General features: G+C 51.3%; 1 protein-coding gene across 2 annotated transcripts in view; it reads right to left on the bottom strand.

The window, feature by feature from the left end:
* The window catches only part of INPP5A (inositol polyphosphate-5-phosphatase A), a 182,489-nt gene extending 165,212 nt beyond the window's left edge, over nucleotides 1-17,277 (bottom strand). For both annotated transcript variants that reach the window (XM_072340693.1, XM_072340692.1), the window contains exon 1: nucleotides 17,146-17,277. In XM_072340693.1, the coding sequence (XP_072196794.1) occupies nucleotides 17,146-17,220 (75 nt within the window). In that variant the 5' untranslated portion in view covers nucleotides 17,221-17,277. The remainder of the gene's footprint in view (nucleotides 1-17,145) is intronic.
* Nucleotides 17,278-22,834: the final 5,557 nt, after the last annotated feature.

Raw genomic sequence — 22,834 nt, 5'->3', positions numbered from 1 at the left:
TGCAGAGTCTTGCCAGGCTGTGGCACCAGCCCAGCACCAGAAGGGACGCACAGACCCTGTGCTCAGAGCCGGGCCACAGGGGGCTGAACCCAAACCAGCCTCACCAAGGAGGGAAGGGGCTGCTGGCCCCTCCTGTCCCTGCGTCCCAAGGCCACATCAGCACAGTGCCCTGAGGTTGCAGAGCAGCTCTGTGGCCAGGCTGGGAATCAGCTTTCTCAGAACACCTGCAGACAGCTCACAGAAGGATTCCCAGTGAATCTGCTTTTGGCTCCTCCGCTTTTCCAGCTGCTAAGACTCAGTTAGGGAAAGCTAATAATACTTCATTTTCTAAAAATGACTTTGCCATCTACGGAAGAGCTGCGGTTACCACAGAGACATTACCACGCAGCTCCCCTGGGAGGGAAACCGGTCTGAGTAACTGGGACGAGCAGAGAGGCGCTGGAAGGGATCGCATCATGAGGATGGGGCCTTCACCACAGACCTCCTGCCCCTCGTACTTCTGGGGCTGCATGAAGCTGCACCAATGCCCATCACTGCCAGGTGATGCCTCAGGGCTCATCCATGCAGGGACGTGGAGACCACCCCACTGCTCACAGCCCCCAGCCCTTCCCTCCTACCCCACAGCTCCTCCAGGAGCACCTTCCTCCCTGCTCCAACCTCAGCACAGTTTACTTCATAATGCTTCATAACATACCAGCACTAATAATGCTTTAATACCTGACCTTGCTTACAAGCAGCTAATCCTGAGGGACAAGCCCACTATTACAGAACCCATTTGATTTCCCACCCCACTGTTAAAGCACAGCAGTTTCATAGAAGCACCAAGGTTGGAAGAGACCCATAGGATCACCCAGACCAACCACCCACTATCACTCATAGCTCTCACTAAACCACGTCCCTCAACACAACGTCCACGTTTCCAAAAGGCAGCAATACTGCTGCTGACAGATGGGAACAACAAATGCAGAACCAATGCAACAGGCTCTGTTCCCTGAACACTATGACCTGTACAGAACTGCTCCAGAGTTCAAAGCAGAAAACATCACTGGTACATTTCTGAAAGAGCTGTCCTGTTTCAGCACAGGGTTTGGAAACTACAGTCCTATTCCCTAATGATAAGCAAACAGCAGAGAACACTAAGAAAACTGGAACAGTGTAACAACTTGGACATTCAAAATAAGAGGATACTTAAGCAAAACAAAAATAAACAAACAAATCACTGAAAAAAAGCCCCACAAAACATTTGTGATTAACGTATTTCCTGAACAGCTTTAACAGAAAGACTTGCAGTTCAGCTCTCAGAACTGATATCAAAACACCACATCAGAAGCAGGTGACAATGGTTTTGAAATAACAAAATCTGATTTTCAAAGCACATGATCAGTATAACAAGCAGATGAATATAGAGTCAAATGCCCTCTCCTCCACTCTGGGACCCCGGACAGCTAAGCATGTGGATCTAACATCACACCTCTCTGCACTCCTCAGAGGCACGTGCAATGTGACAGAAAGCACAGCAAAACCAGCAGAGCAGCAAGGGTCTATGCTGCAGTGAGTGATGATTTACTCAAATGCAGCAGCTGTGGGCACAGAAAGAAAGAAGCTGCTTACCTCTGGAAGGCTGCAGGTACGCAGGGACCTCCAATAAGATGCCCTCATCTCCACTGCCAGCCCTTAAGTGAGGTCTGGAAGGGGAGGACCCTGGTTCCAGCCCTTCCTGTCACTCAGCTGCTTACACCTGAGCTCCCCTGGGCTGGCCCTGCCTTCCACCAGCTGCTCCATCACTGCTTCAGGCCATGGATTTGCATTTCCACTATGACAGCCTTCATCTGAGCTCTGAGCTTCAGAGAAAGAAAAACATTATCTCCATTTACCGGGCCTAGTTTTCAACAGCCCTAAATTCAAAAGACTTTTAATTAGCAAAGTTTTAAGGAGGCAATCAATAACAGAGGTCATCATTTTAATAAATTCCCCTAGCATGAAAAGCACAGTTTACATTTTCTTGCCTAAGCAAAATAATATTAATACAGAAACAATTTTATGAATTCCTGATAGGTGTACAGATAATATAACTGCATATCCTGCGCATAGCAAAAAGAGGAGCTTTTCTCTTGCATGTAAAAAGCTAATGGTAACAAACACTGAATACAGGAGTGGGAAGCACAACTGATATTTTCAAGGCAGGTCACACCTGCTTGTGCATTTATTGCAACACGTCTGCTTTGCATGGAAGAACAGCCAATATGATCACACAGGGCACCTTATCAAGTATTCTCTCTTTACTGAGTTTCCAAATGGTTTGCATGCTACCCACAGCAACAACATCATTTATCCCGACCGGCAAAAGCCAAGGTTCCTTAAATTGAGCTCTAGAACCATTCATTTAAATGCATTCTTAACATAAATCTTCAAGTTAACCCATCATTTGGTTTCATCTATGAATAGTCAGAATATGATGCAGTGCGGAGTTTAACAGGTTCCATATTCCTGCAGACTCTAAAAACCCAGCAGCTGTTTCAGTTAAGATTCTCAATCTTCAATAATTTAAACTCTTATTTTTAGCAATTCTCATTCTCCTCACTACACACAAAACTTCTGCGACAGCTTCCACAGGTTCAAAGGGAACAGCCAGGCTATGCTACATTTCAGCCACATCCTTACGTACTGGCTGTAGAAGTGTTAATAAATTAAATATTTCTATTCACAGCAGATTAGATTGCTGAGAAGAAACAGACACTAAGGGAGCTGGAGGTATCACCACCATCCTGGGCTCTTGCAATGTCTGGAAATTAATCACATGCGATAAGAACTAAGACGATCAAACAAAGAAATCCACGTGCTTTGCTACAGAAAAAGGGGAAACAACGCTGAAGAGCTTCACAAAGGCTATCTGCTGCCAAATGTGAACACGAGTTTAACCCAGAACTTGTGAATAAAACATGCTGGCTAGGCATCTGAGAAACCGGTATGTCTCCAGTGTCAGGAATGTCTCGTAGGACAAGTCCAACCCACTCTTTGTCAGCAAGAAGGAAGGCTTCTTGGTGCTGTGAGCTTGTAAAGAGCCATCGAGCTACTGATCTATTGGCCTCTCGGGTATTCTTGGGAATGCTCTGACCCACCTCCTCTGCAGTCCCTGGTACTTCCTATCACAGAGAGCTGTGTCTTAGGGTGAACTGGAAGTACAGCCCTGCGCAGCCCACCAGACCTGCTCTGATCCACCATTTTGACTATTCCAAGAAGGAAAAAAAAGGTCTCTACAAATTAAGGCTTCCTCATACCTGGAAAGGAAGACAGAAAGTGGGAAAGAAGAATGATAAAAGGAACAGACGGGACATCATTTCCAAATTGCTGGGAAGAGGAAATGACCTTCGGCTGAAAAAGGTGTGTCCTACCCATAAGAATTGTACAAGCAGGCCTCAGAAACATGCCACATACCCACCTATATCCCTTGCAGAGTGCCAAGGGCGGCTGGGGGGCTGTAAGGTACCTTCCAACAGGTGCGGGCTGAAGATGGCACGAGTGCCTGTCAGGGGACTGCAAGAAGTTTATATCCCCATGAAGTGCTTGTAAGGAAATCTCATCTTTCATTTACCACATCACCTTTAAGCTAATAGCCCTAAGACTTCAAAATTAGCAGAGATGTTAATTTTCAGTAACGTTAATACATCTCCTCTCATAATCCATATTTTTTACGAGCAGGAAAACGCATAACACAGGGCAGGAGAGGATGGGGGTGACTACAAACTGATGCCCTCTCTCTTTAGGCCTCTTATTCCCCATTCTCAGCAAGAAAGGAAGAAAGCATGACAGCAGAGGCCACCCAGCTGTGTTGCTCTCCCACATTGTGTCCCACCTGCACTGAAAATACATCAGTCACATTATACAAGTTCAGAGACGCAAGGATCAATTGCATGGGTGTCCAACCTTATGGCTTGCCCAGCCCACAGTGAGTAAAGAGGAGTTGTCCTGGGCTGCACAGGTCGATCCAAAAGTAATGCCTCCTATTGTTGTGGAGTCTCCTTCTCTGCAGATATTCAAGACCCGCCTGGACGCTGAGCTGTGCGACGTGCTGTAGGGAACCTGCTTTTGCAGCAGGTTGGACTCAGTGCTCTCTGGAGGTCCCTTCCAACCGCTGTGATTCTGTATTTCTCTCTGCTCAGAGGGGTCTTACAGCAGGCCCGTGAAGGGATGTGATCAGATTTCTGACTTGAAGATCTGACTGCAACTCTATGCACCCCATCTGAAAATATGCAGGTCACGTATTTATATCAACTAAACCATGTCTCCAAGCACCACTTCCATGCAGCTCAATGTGGGCTCCGCTGCTGCCCTGGGCAGCACAGCTCAGTGCACATCCACCTGTACATGACAATATTCAGACATCTGAAAATCCTGTGGTGTGACCTCGGGCCATTTCCTCATGCCACGCCACAGCACTTGATGAAGACAAACAAAATACAATAAGGATACGGCACCACTAACTTTACATTGGTGCAGCAGTTCTTCACCAGCTGTCCCAGAAGATGGCTCAGGAAACAAAGAAGTCCACTAAAGCTTGTGTTCACTATTAAGCTGAAGTCATAGAATCACAGAATGGCCTGGGTTGAAAAGGACCACAGTGACTACCCAGTTCCAACCCCCTGCTACGTGCAGGGTTGCCAGCCAGTCACATCTTTACCTGTATGACCGACTGAAGAGCCATCTTATTTGTAAAAGCATGATGAATGGTATCCAAATTTCATTATACCTTCAAAGAAGCTCACATGGAGTGTAGGAAAGGAACGGCAATGTTCTGAACACGCATGGCAAGTCCCTTACAACCAGAAATCACATCACGATTCTTTTCACAGGTCTCCTTCCAGTGACTAATAAGCTTCCAGATGAAGAAGTCATCCTTCAGGGAGTATCTGACAAAAGGCATATTAATGGCTAACAAATAAAAGTCAAAACTATAAAGGATTTACTGAGCATAACTGTTAATACTTTGCATGTCTGCTTTGATTATGTTTGACATAGTTTCCATATGGAAACTTACACTGAGTTGCATCAAGAGCTTCACTTTGTTTAAAATATGCAGTCATGTCATCCAATAAATATTTGCAGATATAGGAGCACATCACCTGTGAGGGCTATCCCTACTAAGGAGGGGAAAAGCTCACACAAAGATGCTCTCAAACACCGACATTCCCTTCCAGAATAATACATACATTCTCATTCTTCATCCCAGTTCTGAGCTGTCTCTGAAAATAACTATTTTTGGTTCACTATTTAGATTTGTGGAAAATGCTTTTTGTTTCACTCAGGCAGAAAACACGGCGGGTTTGCTGAAGTTACGTGCCTTTAGCTTACAAAATCTCCCATCAGAACAAACAAATTAATTGACAAACTACTGTTGCAGGTAATGGCTTACGCAGTAACCAGACAGGTTACAAAACCATAAGCTTATACCCTGCTATGACAGCCTTACATTGTACACTGTCCCACAGCACCTGTGGTATTTAAAGATACCCAGTAAATCGTGTAAGAAATGGAAGCAACTGCATTCATCCTTTGCAGCTGTTCCACAGAAAAGTATCCCTGCATAGTCATGTCATACCAGCAAGCCACGGAGCTGGGCTGAGCCGGTTAAGATTTAGGGATGACCTAGACCTAAAGACTACACAAACACACACGTAGTCGCACAGAATTTGCCCAAGTCGTTACATCCAAGGATCCTTCCACCTGCATTTCAGAAACTCTGCAGGAACTGTGACAAATGTACACATCTCTTTCCTGACCTTTGGATAGATCCATGTCGAATATGGTAAGATTTGGTACCTTTAGAACACTGAAGAATAGCGTCGAGGCACGATGAAGATGTACAAATGGAGGAACCAAACACTCTTTAAGCTTTTTACTCGCTAAATGAAAGGATGTGATCAAGTTCACTTTCTGCCCTGGCAGGAAGGATTGAGTTCAATATAGATGCTATTCGTATTGCACCAACATAAATAATACAAGTCAGATAAAAGAAAGGAAGAAAACCAACAGCAATCACATGTGGAATTTGTGCTCTTCAGCTATTTGCAAAGTTCAAAAAGTAGGAGAATGTTAACACTAGTTTAAAGAATGTCTTAAAATATCCCATTCTGTTTTAAAAGCCTGGGGGGGAACCGATTCCCAGATCTGCTACTCAGAAATACTGTGTCACTCGTGAGGTTGGCAGTCACTTGGTTCGATTCCACAAGCCTGTTTTCATTTTCACGTCACCTCCAGTGCTCCACACCAGCACCTGCTGCTGACAGATGGACCGTCCGGAGGATGGAGAACACCTCCCAAAAAACTTCCAGCTAAACAAAACAGCGAAGCCCAGGTAGAGCAGAAATAGTTAAAAAAATAATCTTTTGCTGCTTTCTAAGGCTAAATCTGCTGCTAGCGCCATGTATGCAGAACACGCAGAGGAACAAACAAGATGCTGCAATAAATTCCAGTGAAAGTCTGAAGCACTGTAAAATGAAAGCTGGCCTTTTTTTGTGCCTGCAATTTATCACAGTGATCAGCAGATCTCTCCCAAATAAGGCAGTCAAGACAGAGGCCATTTCAGACAGCTGCGTTTACATCTGTATGAGCGCGCCTGCTGAGCTGCGGAATTACTTAACAAGTATTACAGTATTTAATGCTATTAACTACAAACACCCACATGGCCATTTCCATGCTCCTACATACAGCACTGGCTTCCTGCAAACCAGCATTAGGCATCTTTAACGTGGACATCCCTAACGCTGCAGCACAGGAGGTGGGAGGCATCATGTTGGAGAAGCCCACCAAAGCAGCACAGAAGGTAACCGGGGTTTGTGGTGCTGGTGCAGCTGGGGGGCACCTCACTGACGTGCAGCCATTCACTGAAGAAACTTCGTGTATCTTCTCAGTTCTATTATGGAAGCAAAACATCCGGTTACTAAAAACCAAACACGGCCAAAATTGTAGAACAGATTCTACAAAACAAGTATTCCAAGGACAAGACAGCCATGGCTCTGCTAACTCAGCACACAGCAATTACTCACTTGTCAGGTGCAGAGGAAATCCAAATGAACTTTGTTAATGCCACATTTGCTGGCATTTGCTTTGCATTTTTCCAGAAACAAACAGTTAGCTGTGCTCCAGGATCTGGATCAGGCAACAAATTTTATGCCCACTTTATCAGCACACTGTTTTCCCCGCAGTGAAACTGTGTCCTCGCAGGAGACACCACCACGTAGTGCTGCAAACTGGACTTACCACCAAGCTTGCAGGGGTCACCGTGAGCTTCAATAATCACAAACACTAAGTGCTGCTCCCACCTTAGGTTTCTAAATGGCCAAGAGGTCTTACAGCAACCCTCAGAAGCAGTCACATAACACAGCTGCACGTGAGCCAATCTCAAAGAAGAGACAAGGTGCACGAGGATTAGTTCACCATCACCACCTGCTCGCACTGCAGTGTACAGCAGTACCTTTCCAGCAGTCAGCTCCTACCAAAACATTTAGCAACCAGAACACAGAGCCATGTTTCTGAACTCCAGAAATAACCAACACTGCCCTGGTCGCTGATGGACACGACAGGAAGCACGAAATTCTGCTGCCCAGCCCTTTGGTGAAGCTCAGCACACGTGCAACGCTGCCAATGCAAGACCTTCCACTACCAACATGCAATACAAGACTGAAGGTGGATGTAAGTGCACAGAGCAGCACCAGCTTCAGAACTATTTCTGCAGGTCTCTTTCAGACCATCCCATCATACACCCGCTATTAACACCCCCACACTGACAGGAAAGTAACAGAAAGATGCAGCTCAGAGAAAGCTTTCTAAACTGCAGCAAGGGTGTAGCTTCAAGCATTGTTTCAACAGCTCCATCCCACTGTCTGAGGAGACAAACCATACAGGCTCTGTAGCTCATCTTTATGACTTCCCAGGTCTTACTTGGTTCCATATATTTCAGCAGTTTCCCTGCAGATCACTTGGTTTGTGCACATCTAGAAGACAGTTGTTTTGGACTGATAAAGTTAGCCTGGTACCAGAGTTAAAAAGCATAGATATGATTTCATCACGTATTCATTCAGCTCGTCTCCCACCTTCCCAGGAAGGCCCGGGTCAGAGCAGACCCAGCTGCCGGTCCTCACACAGGCTGTACATTCCAACTATACTGCATAATGACTGTAAATACAAATAACAGCTGGCTAGTTTGCATTATGAAACAACTGAGAAGACACAGAGGACGAATATTCATTTTTAAGTATTTTTTCACACTGTGACAACATCTCCAGATTCTCAACTTAGTTCGACTCTGATCCAGTCGTGCTTTAAGTGACAGTTACACTGAGAAGCATACCAGTGAGAGCCACTCTGCTACCTGATCCCTTCCCATCACACACCTTGTTCTTGGGAAGAGATCCGTGCTCACCAGCTGTCAGTCAGCCCTGCACATCCACTGCTCTTACCCTGTCAGTCACCTATAACTACATTCTGGCCGCAGTGCTTTTGTCACCTTTTCAAGCAAACAAAAACCAAATCAGAACTGGAAGCTGGGCTCAGAGGGTTCAGGTTTAGCACACTCAAAGCATACGAAGCCTTAAAAGAAATTCTAAGCTGACCAACCAGTGTGTTCTTCCTGAAGTTCCCAGGGAAGTAGGGCAGCCTTTGTTTTCAAGTACATGGATTCCAGCTTTCAGACTAACGTCATCCTGCAAAGCATCTGGATATGGTCTATGGGCTCCATCAGCTGCACTTCTGAGAACCACGCTGGGCAGACATTTAGCAAGGGAAGCACACCACCATCACTAGACTCCAGACGTTTGTGGAGAGCATGATTTAAACAGCCCAGACGTTTGGCTGCTTGGAATGCCAAACTCCATTAACATTCAGGCGAAGGCAGCCCTGCCGGGCCCCTACTCTGGCTGCAGGCTGGGTAGAGTTGGGAGAGAAAAGACTTCCACACTTCTATAGGGATACAAGTCTCACATCCCAGAATGGGAGGGAGAAAACGGGATAGAAACATTCTGTGTAGGGATTTTGGAAATTATAGAGAGGGAAAGAAAAAACAAATCTATCAAGGAAAACTCCAGGAGGAATGTGACCCCATTTTTCATCCCTTTGCTTTCCCCACTGCAAACCAAATGAACACAGTGAGCAAAAATTTAAATCTGGATGCGTGTTACTTCAGTTGAGCCTTAACAACAAGCATAAATATACAAGGATTTTTTCAGTTGCCACATCTTGCCAATTGTGTGGGTGGAATACAAGATAGGTTTGCAAAGAAACCATTACAGATGAAGCTGCATCACTGCTCAGCAGCCACTAAAACAACGCACCCAACCAGACAGCCGGCAAGCAAGGACTGAAGCACATCCCAGACTGCACCAGAAATACAGAACAAGCCAAAGTTAATGACTTGCACTACTCTCCCACTAGAGACAAGTTCTCCTGTGCACAGGAACCTGTTTCGCTCACTGAGGAGAGGGACGGGAGCTGATCTAAGCACGAGAATCCATGCTTTCTAGAAAAGCGTAACTGGAGACACGTGAAGCCCAGCCAAGCCATGGAGGCGTGACAAAAAAGAACAGCCCTGCAGGAAAGGAGATGGAGAACCAGGAAACTGGTACAGCCATCACAGACAAGCAGATAAAAAGGCAATGACGATTTGCCACAAGAAGATGAACTAAGAAGCAGGAGGTCTTCCACAAGTGATGGAAAGCAACAGCGGGCGGCTCTGACAGCAGAAAAACAAGAGGGGAAAAAGGGAATTAAAAAAAGTGAGCTCCCATGGCGTGGAGTCACAGACTGGTTCAGTCTGGTTGATTTGGGAGGGACCCGCAGGGACCCACTGCCCAAGGCCCTTCCAGGGCAGGTTCTTGTTCCACCATGTTCAGATGGCTTTTGAAGACCTCCAAGGAGGAAGACAATTTGCATAGCAGGAAGACATTTCCTTACTGCTCCAAATATTCAAAAACAAAACAATAAAAAAAAGGTTTATGGGGTTGTTGGTTTTTTTTAACCTCCGTAATGGTTTTCAAACACAAGTTAAAAGTACATATATGTAATTTGCTTGGCAAAAGATCCGCCCTGGGAGCAACCCACACAAGTGAGTCTTGCACCAGAACTCAGTATTCAGTCAAGGACATCCCTTCCCCTGGCTTACCAGGCCCTGCCGTTGTGTGACACACTGAGCCTAGTTTCCATACAAGAACTGCAGAACTGAAGATGACAGCGGTGTTGGCAGCCCATAGGAACAAACGGACCTTCACAGCACTGGTTCCTATTTTTTCCCAAATTACATGCAAGATCTTTGTTGAAATCAAGGGAACGGTGCAGCAGTCACAAACTGCAAATAATGTAGTACTTAGTAGGGAAAGCCACAGAATGGCTCTGCTGCATTTTTCTTCCTAAAAACTGTTATCTCACGAAACAAATGAGAATCGGCTCCAGAGCCTCGCAGTCAGCCAAGCCTGGATAAAGTCTGTTGTTTCAGCCCAGAAAAACAACACTGCCAGTCTGTGCAAACAGGCTTGCTGTAGGTGTCCAGTAGATTTTGGGTCACATCCAATCCTCCCAAGCAAGCGGGTTTGTCATATACAGCCTCACGCAGCTCTTCACTAGTCCGCGTGTCTGGCAACATTTGAAGTTTAAAACAAAACAAACAAACAAGTTCTTCCATTTCTTCCTCCAGTTAAAAGAAGTGACAGTAATTCTAGACAGACAGCTTTTCCTATGGACATCTCTTCAAAAAAGACTTTGAATGGTGAAGGGATGGACACAAACAGCCCATGTGCTCATCAGAAAGAACCCTGCTTGTGCAAATCCCCGCAGCCACGTACAATGAGAGCCGCATTCCCAGCATTACACACAGAGGCCTCCGCTGCCCTATCAGCACTATGAAAAGTTGCAATTCTTTCCCTAAACAAACAACACTGAAGTAATTAAAGTATAGTCTGATGCTGGGTGGTGATACTCCATGAATACAGAATTCCCCCAGGTCACTTTTGAACTATTTCTCTTAATGTTTGGTCAACACATAAATAAACGCTGCCAGAAGAAGTTCATCGTGCATTGCTGAGATGTTCCTATGGGAAAAGGAGTTTTGCTTTTCCCACTGGGACTGGTAAAGCCTCTAAAATTAGAGTCTGCCACATCACCGGTGCAGAAAACCCAACAGCGCTCTCCCACAGCCTCACTTGGGAGACTTGACTGAAAGAATTCAGAATAGCTGGCGCTCCCAAAGCCTGCCCACTGCCCACTGCATCTCCTGCGGCTCTAAGAGTGCTAACAGCACGGCTCGGCAGCACTCAACACTGGCTTGCCAATATTCAAAGGCAATACAAATTTCTTTTCAAGAATGTAATGGAAAGTGAAAAAAGCAAGCAGAGAACAAGCAGAGACAGCTCTACCTCACACACCGTACAGACGATGTTAGGATACAGCATGTTCCCCGTGACCAGCCTCCCCTGAGGTGTTAGCAAAGACTCCTAAGAATGCCTGAACCTTCAAGAAAAAGGCAACATTACTCACTGTTCGATCAGCAGTCTCTGCAACCTCAGACTGAGGCAGAACATCCTTCCCAGCTTTTACTTACTCCTGTGGCTCTTCAGATTTATTTATTTTTAAGCCTATTTGAAGAGCTAACTTTGACTTCATTTGCGCTTGCATAAGCCACAGAAACCTCTTACTAAACAGGAGGTTCATACAGCTTGTGTTAACTGATCCTTTGTTTAGCCAAGAACTTGTGCAGCAATACAACGCGATGCATGCCCATACAAGCTGTGTTGAAATCAACATGTGATGCTTCCCTGACTTCCTTCAAATAAGTGGGAAAGAATCTTCGCCCTGGGTCTTGTCCAGGAGCCACGTGTTACCCTGCTCCCACGGAGCCAGACTGGAGCCCAGCCTTCAGAGAGGAAATCACAGCCCCCCAGCTCATAGCCAGGGGCTGGGTGCTGCGCATGCAGCTGGCGCTATGCGGGTGCTCGTGGCTGAATGCAAAGAGAGCCCTGACTCCTGCAGACCCACTGCCCAACAGCAGCTGCAAAACACTTCCTGCCTGGAGAAAAAGTGGAAGCCCTGCTTCAAGGGCTTCTGAAGAACCAATGAGATCTGGGCAATTCCAGAACTGCTCCTCTGGAGCACACACACGAGTCCTTCTTTGAATTCTGTCAATCACCAGCGTCCCCATATGATCCACAGCAACAGGTTCTGCCATTCACTGCTCTCCTGGTTCCCAGTTTGTGCTTTGTTCAATGCCTCACAGTCCATGCTACACAGATGCCTGAACAGCCAAAATCCAGCACCAGTTAGCACAACACACTCCTACATCACAGAAAGGAGATCTGCATGGGGATCATGCAAGGGGACAGATCCACTGTCTCCAGAGCCAGCAACACGCATCAGTAACTCAGGTCGCTGTGGCCACGTTCATCCCTGCTGCATGGTACGGCACCTGTCCTCAGGGGTAACAACCGACACATCCAGTGCAAGCAGCTTTGCTTGCCGGGTGGAATCACTGCGGAGAACAGGCAGCTTCTCAGAGACACACTTAAATGAGCAGCAAGGTGAGAGCTATATGGGAGGCAAGTGTACACAGGGGGAAAAGCCACCGGAGGTGACAAGAGAATACATTTGCAGGAGGTGGGAGATGTGAGCAGTATGATGAAACAAATGACAGAAAAGGAGAAAAAAGTGAATAAACGGCAAATCAGCCCTTTAGAAAAACACAAGATCTGAGGGCTTGGCTGGTGTTCTGTGTGAAAGCGCCTTTGAAGTCAAATTCTGCGGTAATAACGATGAGGACTTTGAAAAAAGCAACAGAACCCTTGGAATATCACCTTCATGAGCATGAGAGTACAAACCCATACACTAACAGCACACAGAAAGCAGCCCTGCTGCGGTATCCCACTCCTGCCATGTAGCTCTGCAGGTAAGTGCTCTGGAAGCTACGTCTACCATCCCGACATGTCAGCAGAGCATGGAAACCCAGTGAGCAGCGGGCTGCCCACCACACTGCACCTGCTGCAAAGCCACAGCAGCAGAAAGCTACAGTCACATAACGCACGTTACATTAATGCCTCCTGCAAACAAGTGTTCTTGCTGCTCATCAGCACTCAATCGTGATGAAAGGAACGATGGTCCGCAAGATAATCTCTGAATTTCCTGCTTAAGGGAGGTGAACACTTTGCAGAGTCCTAATGAAAACCCTCTTGCTTGGAGGGCTGTATAAAGAATACGCAATAACATCTTCTTAGCAGACGAGAAAAATGTTACTTTGGACATACAGCTGTGTGGGGGAGAGAAAAAGAATCCCTCTGCTGGACCTGCATTGCTCCAACCTTCTTCAGCAAATTACAAACAACTTTTAAGTGTCAGATATATGTGAATGCACACTGACACATCACTTTGCTGCATGGGTTCCAGCAGCTCCCTTACACCTGAAGTAGAACCCGTCCTGCTCCACACCTCACCTGCCTGCTGTGCCCCCGGCTGCGGCACATTGCAGAGCAGCAGCGCAGCGACCTCCTGCACAGCACCGTGAGCCGGAGCCACCACGTGCTGCACGCCTGGACACCAGCACCAGAGCATGCATCTCTTGTGTGTGTCACTACCACCTACAGACCGTGTGAGCTGCAAGCTACAAACTGGTGCCACAGCTCTATTTCTGCTTTCCCAGAGCAGGGGCAGAAGCAGTTTCACGATACTGTCGCACATCTGGAATAATCTTCTCCACATGGACACTACCCTGCTCTAACACCATGCCCTCAGACACTCCAGCTGCCGGGCGATACCTATAGGCCCACCCGCAGCCAGCGAGGGGCAGCCAGGCAGCCCCACAGCCAGGCAGCCCCACAGCCAGGCAGCCCCACAGCCAGGCAGCCCCACAGCCAGGCAGCCCCACAGCCAGGCAGCCCCACAGCCAGGCAGCTGGAAGCCGTGAGCTGGGAGAAGTTTCACCTTCTGCAAAGGGCATTTGGGATTCAGTAAAACAAAGACTCCCCAAACACTGCCAGCGTAAGAGCAGCAGAAACTAAGGAAAACATTTATCTGAGATTCTGCCATAGAAAGGCAAACAAACTGAAGAAGGGAACAGTGGTGTGCACACAAAACTGATAGCAATAAAACCAACAATCACAGTGAATCACGTGTGGTCTTCTGCTCAATAGAGGAGCTTAGACTTGAAGTGAAGAAGGCGCTTTAACTTGCAGCGCTCTAGTACTGATCCCTGCTTGGAAATCCAAACCTGAATCATGCATTTTCCATCCGAACGCATCTGAAATATTCCACAAAACTCAGAAAAGTCTTCCTGGAGGGACAAGCACAGCAAACAACAGATAAAATACAACAAGAAAACAACAGAACCACCACCTTTATCACTTAGTACCAGTTACATCCACAGGTACCTAACAGCATAACAGAACTGCACCCCCATTTCACAATCAGCAAGCTGAGTCCAGATGCAATAAGGACAGATCTCCGTGCTGGGGTCACTGCCCATTGGAAGAGCAGGCTGCTTTCAGAAGTGATTAGAGGAAGTATTTCTACGTCAAATTCAACCAGAGTTCTGGTCCTACCAGCAGCAAAGGATGCTCTGGGTTCACACTCAGGATCAGAGCAGGAGTTGCACTCCTAACAACAACCACACTCCACAGGGCTGGGGTGGGAAGCCAGGCGGGACCCCCCACAGCACAGCCTGAGCTCAGAGCGCTGCAGGAGCCGCAGGAAGGACAGGGCAGCCTGTGCACAGCCATGGAGCAGCAGGGATCGCAGCACTCCCAGCTGTGTGGGTCACCCAGTGCCCTGCATTAGAGACGAGGGGCTCAGCACAACCACTTGGTCTCGCTCCAGTCAAGGCAACCTGGGTTAATCCAGGGCATCAGATGGAGACTTCAGTCAGCCCGCTGCCAGCAAACAGCAGTTCCCCAAGCTGCTTCCCCCTCTCCTTTAATCCAATGAATAAAACCACACCAACAGCTGGGCTGGAGCTTTCACCCTTCCTTGTCATCGTGGCACTTCTTGCCTAAGATCGTCCTGGGAACCCCATAACTGCACCCAGGAGGAGACCTGCACATACTGAAGGTATGAAGAAGCAATGGCACTTGTTTAGAAGCCTGACTGACACGGGCTCATAGACTCCAGTCTGAATGCAATGCTTTCCAGCCCAAGCAGAAACTGTGGCGCTTATAAAGCTAAGCCTGCTGGATTATTTGAAACCTTTACCATAGAAAGCTACACCCAAAGCTTTAAAATGACTTGGATTAATGAAGTCACGTAAACCTGAACTACCACGCTACCAAGGTGCATCTATTTGAGCAGCCCCTGCTGCCAGGTGCTCCTGCCTGTTTGGTGCCCTCGCTGTGCTCAGCGGAGCAAACCGTGCTTCTGAGACAAGAGAAACTCAACTCTGAGGATCACCACCTGCCTCCAACCAACAGCAACAACCAGGCCTTTATTACATCAGAACATACAGTCACAAGCGCGCCAATAACTAAACGTGATCACTAAACAAGCAGTAAGGAGAGCTGCTCCAGCACGTGCAGCCCCATAGATGGCTGGGTGCACCCGCACGGCGCAGCAGGCAGGGCATGGATCCACCTGCACTCAGCCCAGGGCTCCTCCTGCCTCAGCTGGGGAGAGCAGAGACAGAGGATAAAGGAGCTAATAATGGCACACCAAGGAACAGCCCATACAGGAAGGTGCCAGACAGGTCTGTTCTGTGGCCACCAGCCACACGTAAGGGTTAATGTGACATCTGGGCAGCACAGATGGAGGAAGCAAAGAGAACAAGGAGAGAAGGAAAAACATAAAGGAAAAATATAAAAGGGGAGGGGAGGAGAAGGGAGGAAGGCAGCAGCAGCAACCCACAGGTAACCTGAACTAATCACCTGCTCCCAGCACAGCATTTCTGCTAACAAGCAGGAAGCATCCTGCGACAGGACAAGCAGCGACTGCTCCAGCACAGCTGACACTCCAGGTCCTGTTAGCAGTGACACACACTGCTCTGAAGAGCTCTACAGAACCAAGAAATGCCACTAATGCTTTCACAGTAGGGGAGTAGTGGTGCCTCCCGCTGCTTGAAGCTGTCCTAGGGCTGCACCGCTCCACCATGCACACATCGTGAGCCAGAAACCCCCAGGCTCTGTAAGTGCATGGCCAGGCCAGGCGTGCAAGGCAGCATCCACCCCAGGCAGCCAGTCTGCCAGGAGTACTTTGTTCTGCTATAAACGCCAGTCCCAGCTGAGGGGCACCTGCACAGCACACATCCCGAGCATGAAGCACGCAGCAGCACGCAGCCTGCTGCAGACCAAACAGGGCTCTGCGATGGGAAGGGACCGTCAGGAGAAAGGGAGATGGGAGAATGGGGGCAGGACTGCCCAGGGCCCTCGGAGCCACAGCCCAGGCTGCACCGAGCACACAGACACACTGTAGGGCACCAGCAGTAGACCCCCAGAGCAGAAGCGGCCCCCTATGGCCATATCTGCTGCACTTCCCCTCAGGCAGCAGCACGGCCTCTTGTGCTTCTAACGAAGGGCAGCCCGGAACCCGCCGTGCCGCACCGTGAGCTTTAATGACAGCGCTGCGGGTCGGGCCCATGTCGGTACCCGGCGGGGCAGCAGCGCCGTGCGGCCGGGATGCGGCCTTGCGGCCACCGCGAGCACGAGGAAACGTTTGGGCGCTCGTTCTCCGGGAACCGGCGCGTGGCGGAGCGACAACGGCTCCACGGGGACGGGCTGACACAGCTCGGAGCGCTGCGGGCCGCCCTCGCGGCCGGACACGGCGGGACACGGCGGGCAGCCGGCGCTCCAATGCGCCCCACTGCGCCCCGCTGCGCCCCAATGCGCCCCGCGGCACCGGCAGGCCGGGCAGCCCGCACAGCGCTCCGAGAGCCCCGCACGCCGCCTCATCCCGCAGCACGGCGCTCCCCGCCGCAACCATCTCACTGGCGGCTCCAGGGATCGCTCCGCAGCGCCGCAAACGGCGCCCGGCCAGGAGCGGCCGCGTCCCGGCCCCGGAGCGGCGCCGATCTCGCACCGATCTCGCACCGATCCCGCACCGCCCCCGCCCGCCGCGAGCTTCGCTCCGCCCGCACGCCCGTGCCGGGCCGCCGGCGGTGCGAGGAGCGGAACAGCCCGACCCCCCCCCGGTACTTACGTCGTCAAAGAGGGACCCGACGTTGGCCGTCACCAGCAGCACCCCGGCGCCGGCCGCGGCCCCCTTCACCGCCATGGCGCCGGGCGGGCGGGCGGAAGCGCGGAGCGGCGCTGCGGGGAGCCCGGGGGCGGGCGCGGGGCGCTGCGGGGCGCGGGCGGCGGGGGGAGCCGCGGGCAGCTCGCGGACATCCGCGCCGCGGCGGGGCCGGGCCGGAGCGCCCTGCGGGCTGTGCGGGCTGTGCGGGCTGTGCGAGCCGAGCGGGCCGCAAAGCTCCGCGCTCAGCGCTCGCCCGCCGCCGCCGCCGCGCTGCTGCCGGGACCGCTCCCGCCGGCGGAGGCTGGCGCCGGGCCGCGGCGCATGGCAGGTCGGCGGGGCGGGGCGGGAGGGGCGGGGCGGCCGCGGCGGGACGGGCCGAGCCGGGCTGGGACGGGAGGAGAGCGGGCGGAGGGAGGGGGGGGCGGACGGGGAAGGGCGGGGCCGGGGCTGCGCGCCGCGACGTCACGGCGGACCCGCGTGGCTCTTAAAAGGGCAACGGCGGCCCCGGGAGAGCCGCCCTGCGGGACCGGACGGCGATCACCTGCGTGGGGCGCGGCTGGGCCCGGAGCGGGGTGCGGGGTCGTGACCGTGACACAACGTCCGTGACAGTGACAGTAATAGTGACCGTGATAGTGACCGCAACACAACGTCCGATCGGGCCGAGCCGAGCCGCGTTACATCGGCGGCCGCGCAGAGCCGCGTAGCAGCAGCGCGGGGCCCCGCGGGGCGTCGTACGGCCGCTGAGTTGAGGCCGGGAGGAGCGGGGTGCGGGCGGCCCGGCCGTGTGACCTCACGGGGATCTCTGGGCGAGGAACTGCTCTGCAGCTGCCCGAGAAACGAGGGTTCGGCTTAGCGCGGAGCCGTGCGGGGCAGCGCGCAGCTGACACCGGCTGTGTCTTGCCTCCCATTAGCAATGCGCTCCGGCAGCTCCAGCGCTGGGGACGCGGCGGTCGGAACAGCGCATTGAACTGAGCTGATAATCACGAACTCCTTAAACTTTGCTAAGCTCGCCCCTCGAAGCGCTGTGCGGGATATTAACAGCGACGTCCTTGGTGAACAAAAGGCTACAAGGCGCTCAGCAACGCAGCTCAGCCTTGAATAAAAGAATCCATGGAAAGCAGCGCAGCTCGTTTGTCTTTTAAAGCGGACGTTGCCAGATGTTGGTACCGGCACGCCGCGCTGCTGCACGGCCCCCAGCTGCGAGCAGAGCCGCTTCTGCTGCTCCCTCGGCCCCAGCAGCGCCCGGCGTGTGCGATGGGAGAGGAAGGGGGCCGACATGCGGCTCCGCTGTGATCACAGCTCGCCCACGTTCACCGCTGCTTTACGGCTCTGCTAATGGGCTTTCGCTTCTATTAGGAAGATCCTCGTGAAGAGCTTTTAGCAAAGGAGAAACAAAACAAAAACAAAGCACAAAACCCCTCCATCACATTAAAATCCTTAAATGTAACTAATGTTTTGCTGCCTGAAAGCTCCCTTGTAGCCCCGAGGGACCGGCTGGGTTCGCAGATTGATCTCAGTGGTTTTAAATGGCGCACTTTGTAATTGCTAGACTGCACAAAGCACGGCTTAAACGGAACTGACTCCGAATGGTCACTGCTACCCTTAGCTCACACTTGGAAACAAGGCTGGAAACACACACCTGGTGCGCGGGGATCTGACCCACTTCAGGCCACACACTGCAGATCTCCAGTGAAAGGGCATCAGTCTGCAGCGTGCAGGTTTCGGAGCGCCGTGCCCAGCACACAGACTCTGCTTTTAACTCACCTGAAGTTGTTCTGCCATACTTCTGAAGCAGAGTGCAGGCCCGGTTACATCTCACAAATGAAATGGACTGGTATCCATGGTGGGATGTTTGGTGCATGACTTAGAGATCCGTAGCATCTGCTGCTGCAGTCACTGCCTGGAGCAGTTCTGCACGAAGCACAAGAGCTGCAGTGTTCGAAATCAGTGCAGGTGAGTCATGTGGCTGAGCAGCACTGCTACCAAGGTTATGGAGCACACAATAAGCTCTCCAAATACGAGGGCCAGTTTCTTACCATTCTTACTCTTATCACTCCATTTTATATTGCTTTACACTATGTGAGCTTGGACTCTAAGGAAAGAAGCCTCAAAATCCAAACTTCATAAATGTTCTTAAAATACGTTGTGGCTTTACGTGCATACCTAGATCCATTATATGGCCACGTCTGTGGGAAGACAGTTTTGAAATGCAAGGAGCTCTACAAGGAAAACAAAAGAAAACAAAACAACAAGTAACTGCACACTAATCATAGTGCCTGTGAGCTCCTGACAGACCCCATCCACTGCAGGGACTCGTAGAACAATTAAGGTTGGAAAAGACCTCTAGGATAATCAAGCTCAACCCGTCCCCACCACGTCCTCTGTACCGTGTCCCTCAGTAAGGCACCTCCATGGCTCCTGAGCACACTGTGCACTCCTCAGACACAGCACCTCACTGCACACACACTGCCCTACCGAGGCACAGTGGTGCAATCCATAAGTATTCCCAGCTGAGGAAGCAGAGAACAATTGCATTGCTAAGTTTGAAAAGTGCAATGAAACAGAGGAAAACACTCTGAGTCCCTTAGCAGAAATGAGGAGGAAAGTGCAGGTATGGAAACATTCTTCACATTTTACTTGCAAAAAATCGCATTGGTGCTGAGGCCACCATTGCTGTTAAGGGTGCAGTGCCTTCCCGCAGGGCATCAATGATGTCAGCACATCAGGGTGTTCCTCAGTACCTGCGTTCCAGCAGCGCTCAGGTCCCCACACATCTCCAAGTGCCCTTTGTAGCTGTTTGGTTTTCACCTCGCAGGGGGCAGTGACTCCTCAGAGGCTTCTGGGCAGTGGCAGGGCTGAAACATGTCCCAGCACTTCCCAGGCCTAGCCCTGGGAGTTGCCTTGATGCTGCCTCTGGGTGAGGCGAGATCTCGGCTGTAACATTCCCACAGCTAGGCCATAATTTGTATTTAAAGCACTGGGCTGTGACTCTGCACAGCTGCAAAGTTTTAGTACTGAAATTGCAGCTGACAGACACTGAGGCTGTTCATGGTTCAGCAAGGATGTTCCCTGTCCTGTCCCTGGGTGGCACAGGGAGAAGTGCCCACTCGGGGCCGTGGGAACCAGGATTACATGCACTGCAATGCCCCTGGGCCAGGACTGGCTGGGGGTGCAGTGCCGACATTAAATCACCTGCGGGGATGCAGGTGTTACATCTGGAGTTTGTATGGCGCCTGGGGCAGCTGCCGCACACGATGGCTGTGATGTGATGTTGCTTTGGTCCCCATTCAGCCGGGCTGACACCTCCTGCAGGGTCGGCTGCTCCTCAGCAGCGACGGAGCGCTGTTAAAGCAACACACAGGTGAAAGTCGCTGCAGGTTACGGCACGGCTGTCCCTTGCCGAGCGCCAGGCTGTGCGGTGTCTGCAGACCATCGGCTGACCCGAGGCTGACCCAGCGGGTTCCAGCGCTTTGTCGCTGGGATCAATTCTTCCCTCCACCAAAATGACATTTCCCGCAGCAGCTGCCCGCCGCTATCCCGGGGCTCGGTGCTGGACGCGCGGCTCGGCTCGGCTCGGCTCGGCTCGGCTCGGCAGAGGCAGCACAACACGGCGCAGCGGCGCCTTCCTCCACTCCCCCACAAGGCTGCTCAGCTTCCAGGTCATGTTCTGGTCCCTTCCAGCTTGGACAGTCCATGACCCCACGTGTACGAACACCTTCAGCTCCCAGAGCTTCACGTGATACGCAACAGAGTCTGCATCGTCTCTTTCCCTGTCTGAAGGTGCCCGAGATGATGCAGTTACTGCCGTTCATTGTCCTGCTGCACCGAGGCGTTGGGGATGTGTGCCCAATGAGCAGCACGAGCATTCGGCCTACAGCACTGCAGAAAAGCTGTCAGTAACACTCTGGCATTTGATACCTGCAATTATTTTATTCACCCATTGTGCCACATGATCCGTGTCTGAGTCTGACTGCACTCCGATGCAGTAGGGCAGCACTCACTGCTGTGCACTGCTTGGCAGGAAGCTGTGCTTAAAGGAATGCTTCCCAGTGTCCGTCAGTGCTGCTACTGCCATGACTGGTGTTGAGGCACCCCCAGCACCATTCTGTGATGCTGGCAGCAAGCAGGAGCTGCTAAGGGGTGGGGTGACGGAGTGACGCCCTGCTTCCCTTTTTCTTGGTAAACGTAACACAGATATAACAGATGCTCCCCCCTCAGAACTCTCAAGATGCTCATCAGAGAGTCGTGATGGAATTCTGCTCTTCCTGGACCTCATCCTCGGCAATAATTGTTCCAAATGCACGTAGAGCCAAAAAGCACTGATGTGAATAAGGTGTGATTGTGAAGCAAAGGGTATTTCTCTCTGCTCAGAGGGGTCTTACAGCAGGCCCGTGAAGGGATGTGATCAGATTTCTGACTTGAAGATCTGACTGCAACCCTGTGCATCCCATCTGAAAACATGCAGGTCATGTATTTATATCAGCTGAAAACGGTGTCACAAACATAAACGGGTGATTCCTTTCTTAATCTGCAATCCTGAAGCCTCCTCTCAAACTCCGGACTGTCCCAGCACGGAAAGCCCGGCGCCGCCCAGCACCGCCCTCCCCACGCCGCTGTCAGCCCACGCGGCGTGAATCTGAATCACGCACTGCCGGCTGGGCGCTGCGGAGCCCGGGGCCGCTCCGCAGGGAAGAGCCGCTGCTTTAAGGCATGGGGAGGGGGTGGGCCGCATTGCCAGCCGTGCTGGGCCGCGGGTTGGACGTGCCTGCCCTGAAGCATCGTATGAACTCCGTGTCTCCGTGCTCTGTCTCCGGGTGAAACGCCCCGACAGCCACCTACTGCTGCCCCTGGAGATGAACGGAGCAGCCGCCTGCTGAGTGGCCTCAACCCTTCCAGGCTGTGTGGGATGGGATGACAGTGCCCCAGGAAATCATGAGGGGCATTCCCAGTATTGTTCAGCACTCCGGCAGGAAGCGGCATTCCGAAGGGCAGGAACTGGGAAAGGTTATCCTGGAGCACTGGGAGCTGCAGCACCGTCTGTTTATTCTGCCAGAATGCGACTCGGGTGGAACTTTTCCCCCTGCTTCAATAAATGCAGCAGCTGCCATGCAGCCCGGGTTGGCAGAAACGCAGTGGGGCTGCAGGCTGGGGCTGCAGGCAGAGCTGTGCTGCGCGCTTCCCACAGGCTGAGCACTGCGCTCATCCACTGCTGGATGCTCACCGGAGGGAAACGACCTGAGAGCGGCTGCACGCGGTGCCCGCGTGTCCGACTCCGTCCTTGTGACACAGAAAGGAGCCTCTGCTGTGAGGCAGAGCGTGAAAACAGCGTCCCCATCCCTAAGACTTTCCACTGACATGTGAAGTGAGGAGTTAGTTAAGGGCCGTTGTAAGGAAAGTGCAAGCACACCTGGCTCTGCCGAGGCACACACACGTACTGTGCCAGAGCGCACACAGTGCTGGAGCAGATGGGCACAGGGCAGCCATGGCTGCTGCTGCTGCTGGGAGCTGTGCCGGGCTCTCACCCCGCGCACACTGAGGGCAGCTCAGCATTCATTTCCTGCATTTTCAGTCTGCTGAGATCACTCAGAGTTAATGACTGCAGTTTGATTTGTGTCTCTTGTTCTGCTGGTGATCCTCTGGGCTTGTTTTCTCA

Source organism: Excalfactoria chinensis, chromosome 6, assembly GCF_039878825.1.
Source record: "Excalfactoria chinensis isolate bCotChi1 chromosome 6, bCotChi1.hap2, whole genome shotgun sequence".
In the NCBI taxonomy this organism is placed as follows: Eukaryota; Metazoa; Chordata; class Aves; order Galliformes; family Phasianidae; genus Excalfactoria; species Excalfactoria chinensis.
The sequence above is the reverse complement of the archived record's forward strand: the minus strand, read 5'-3'. Positions and strand labels throughout refer to the sequence as shown.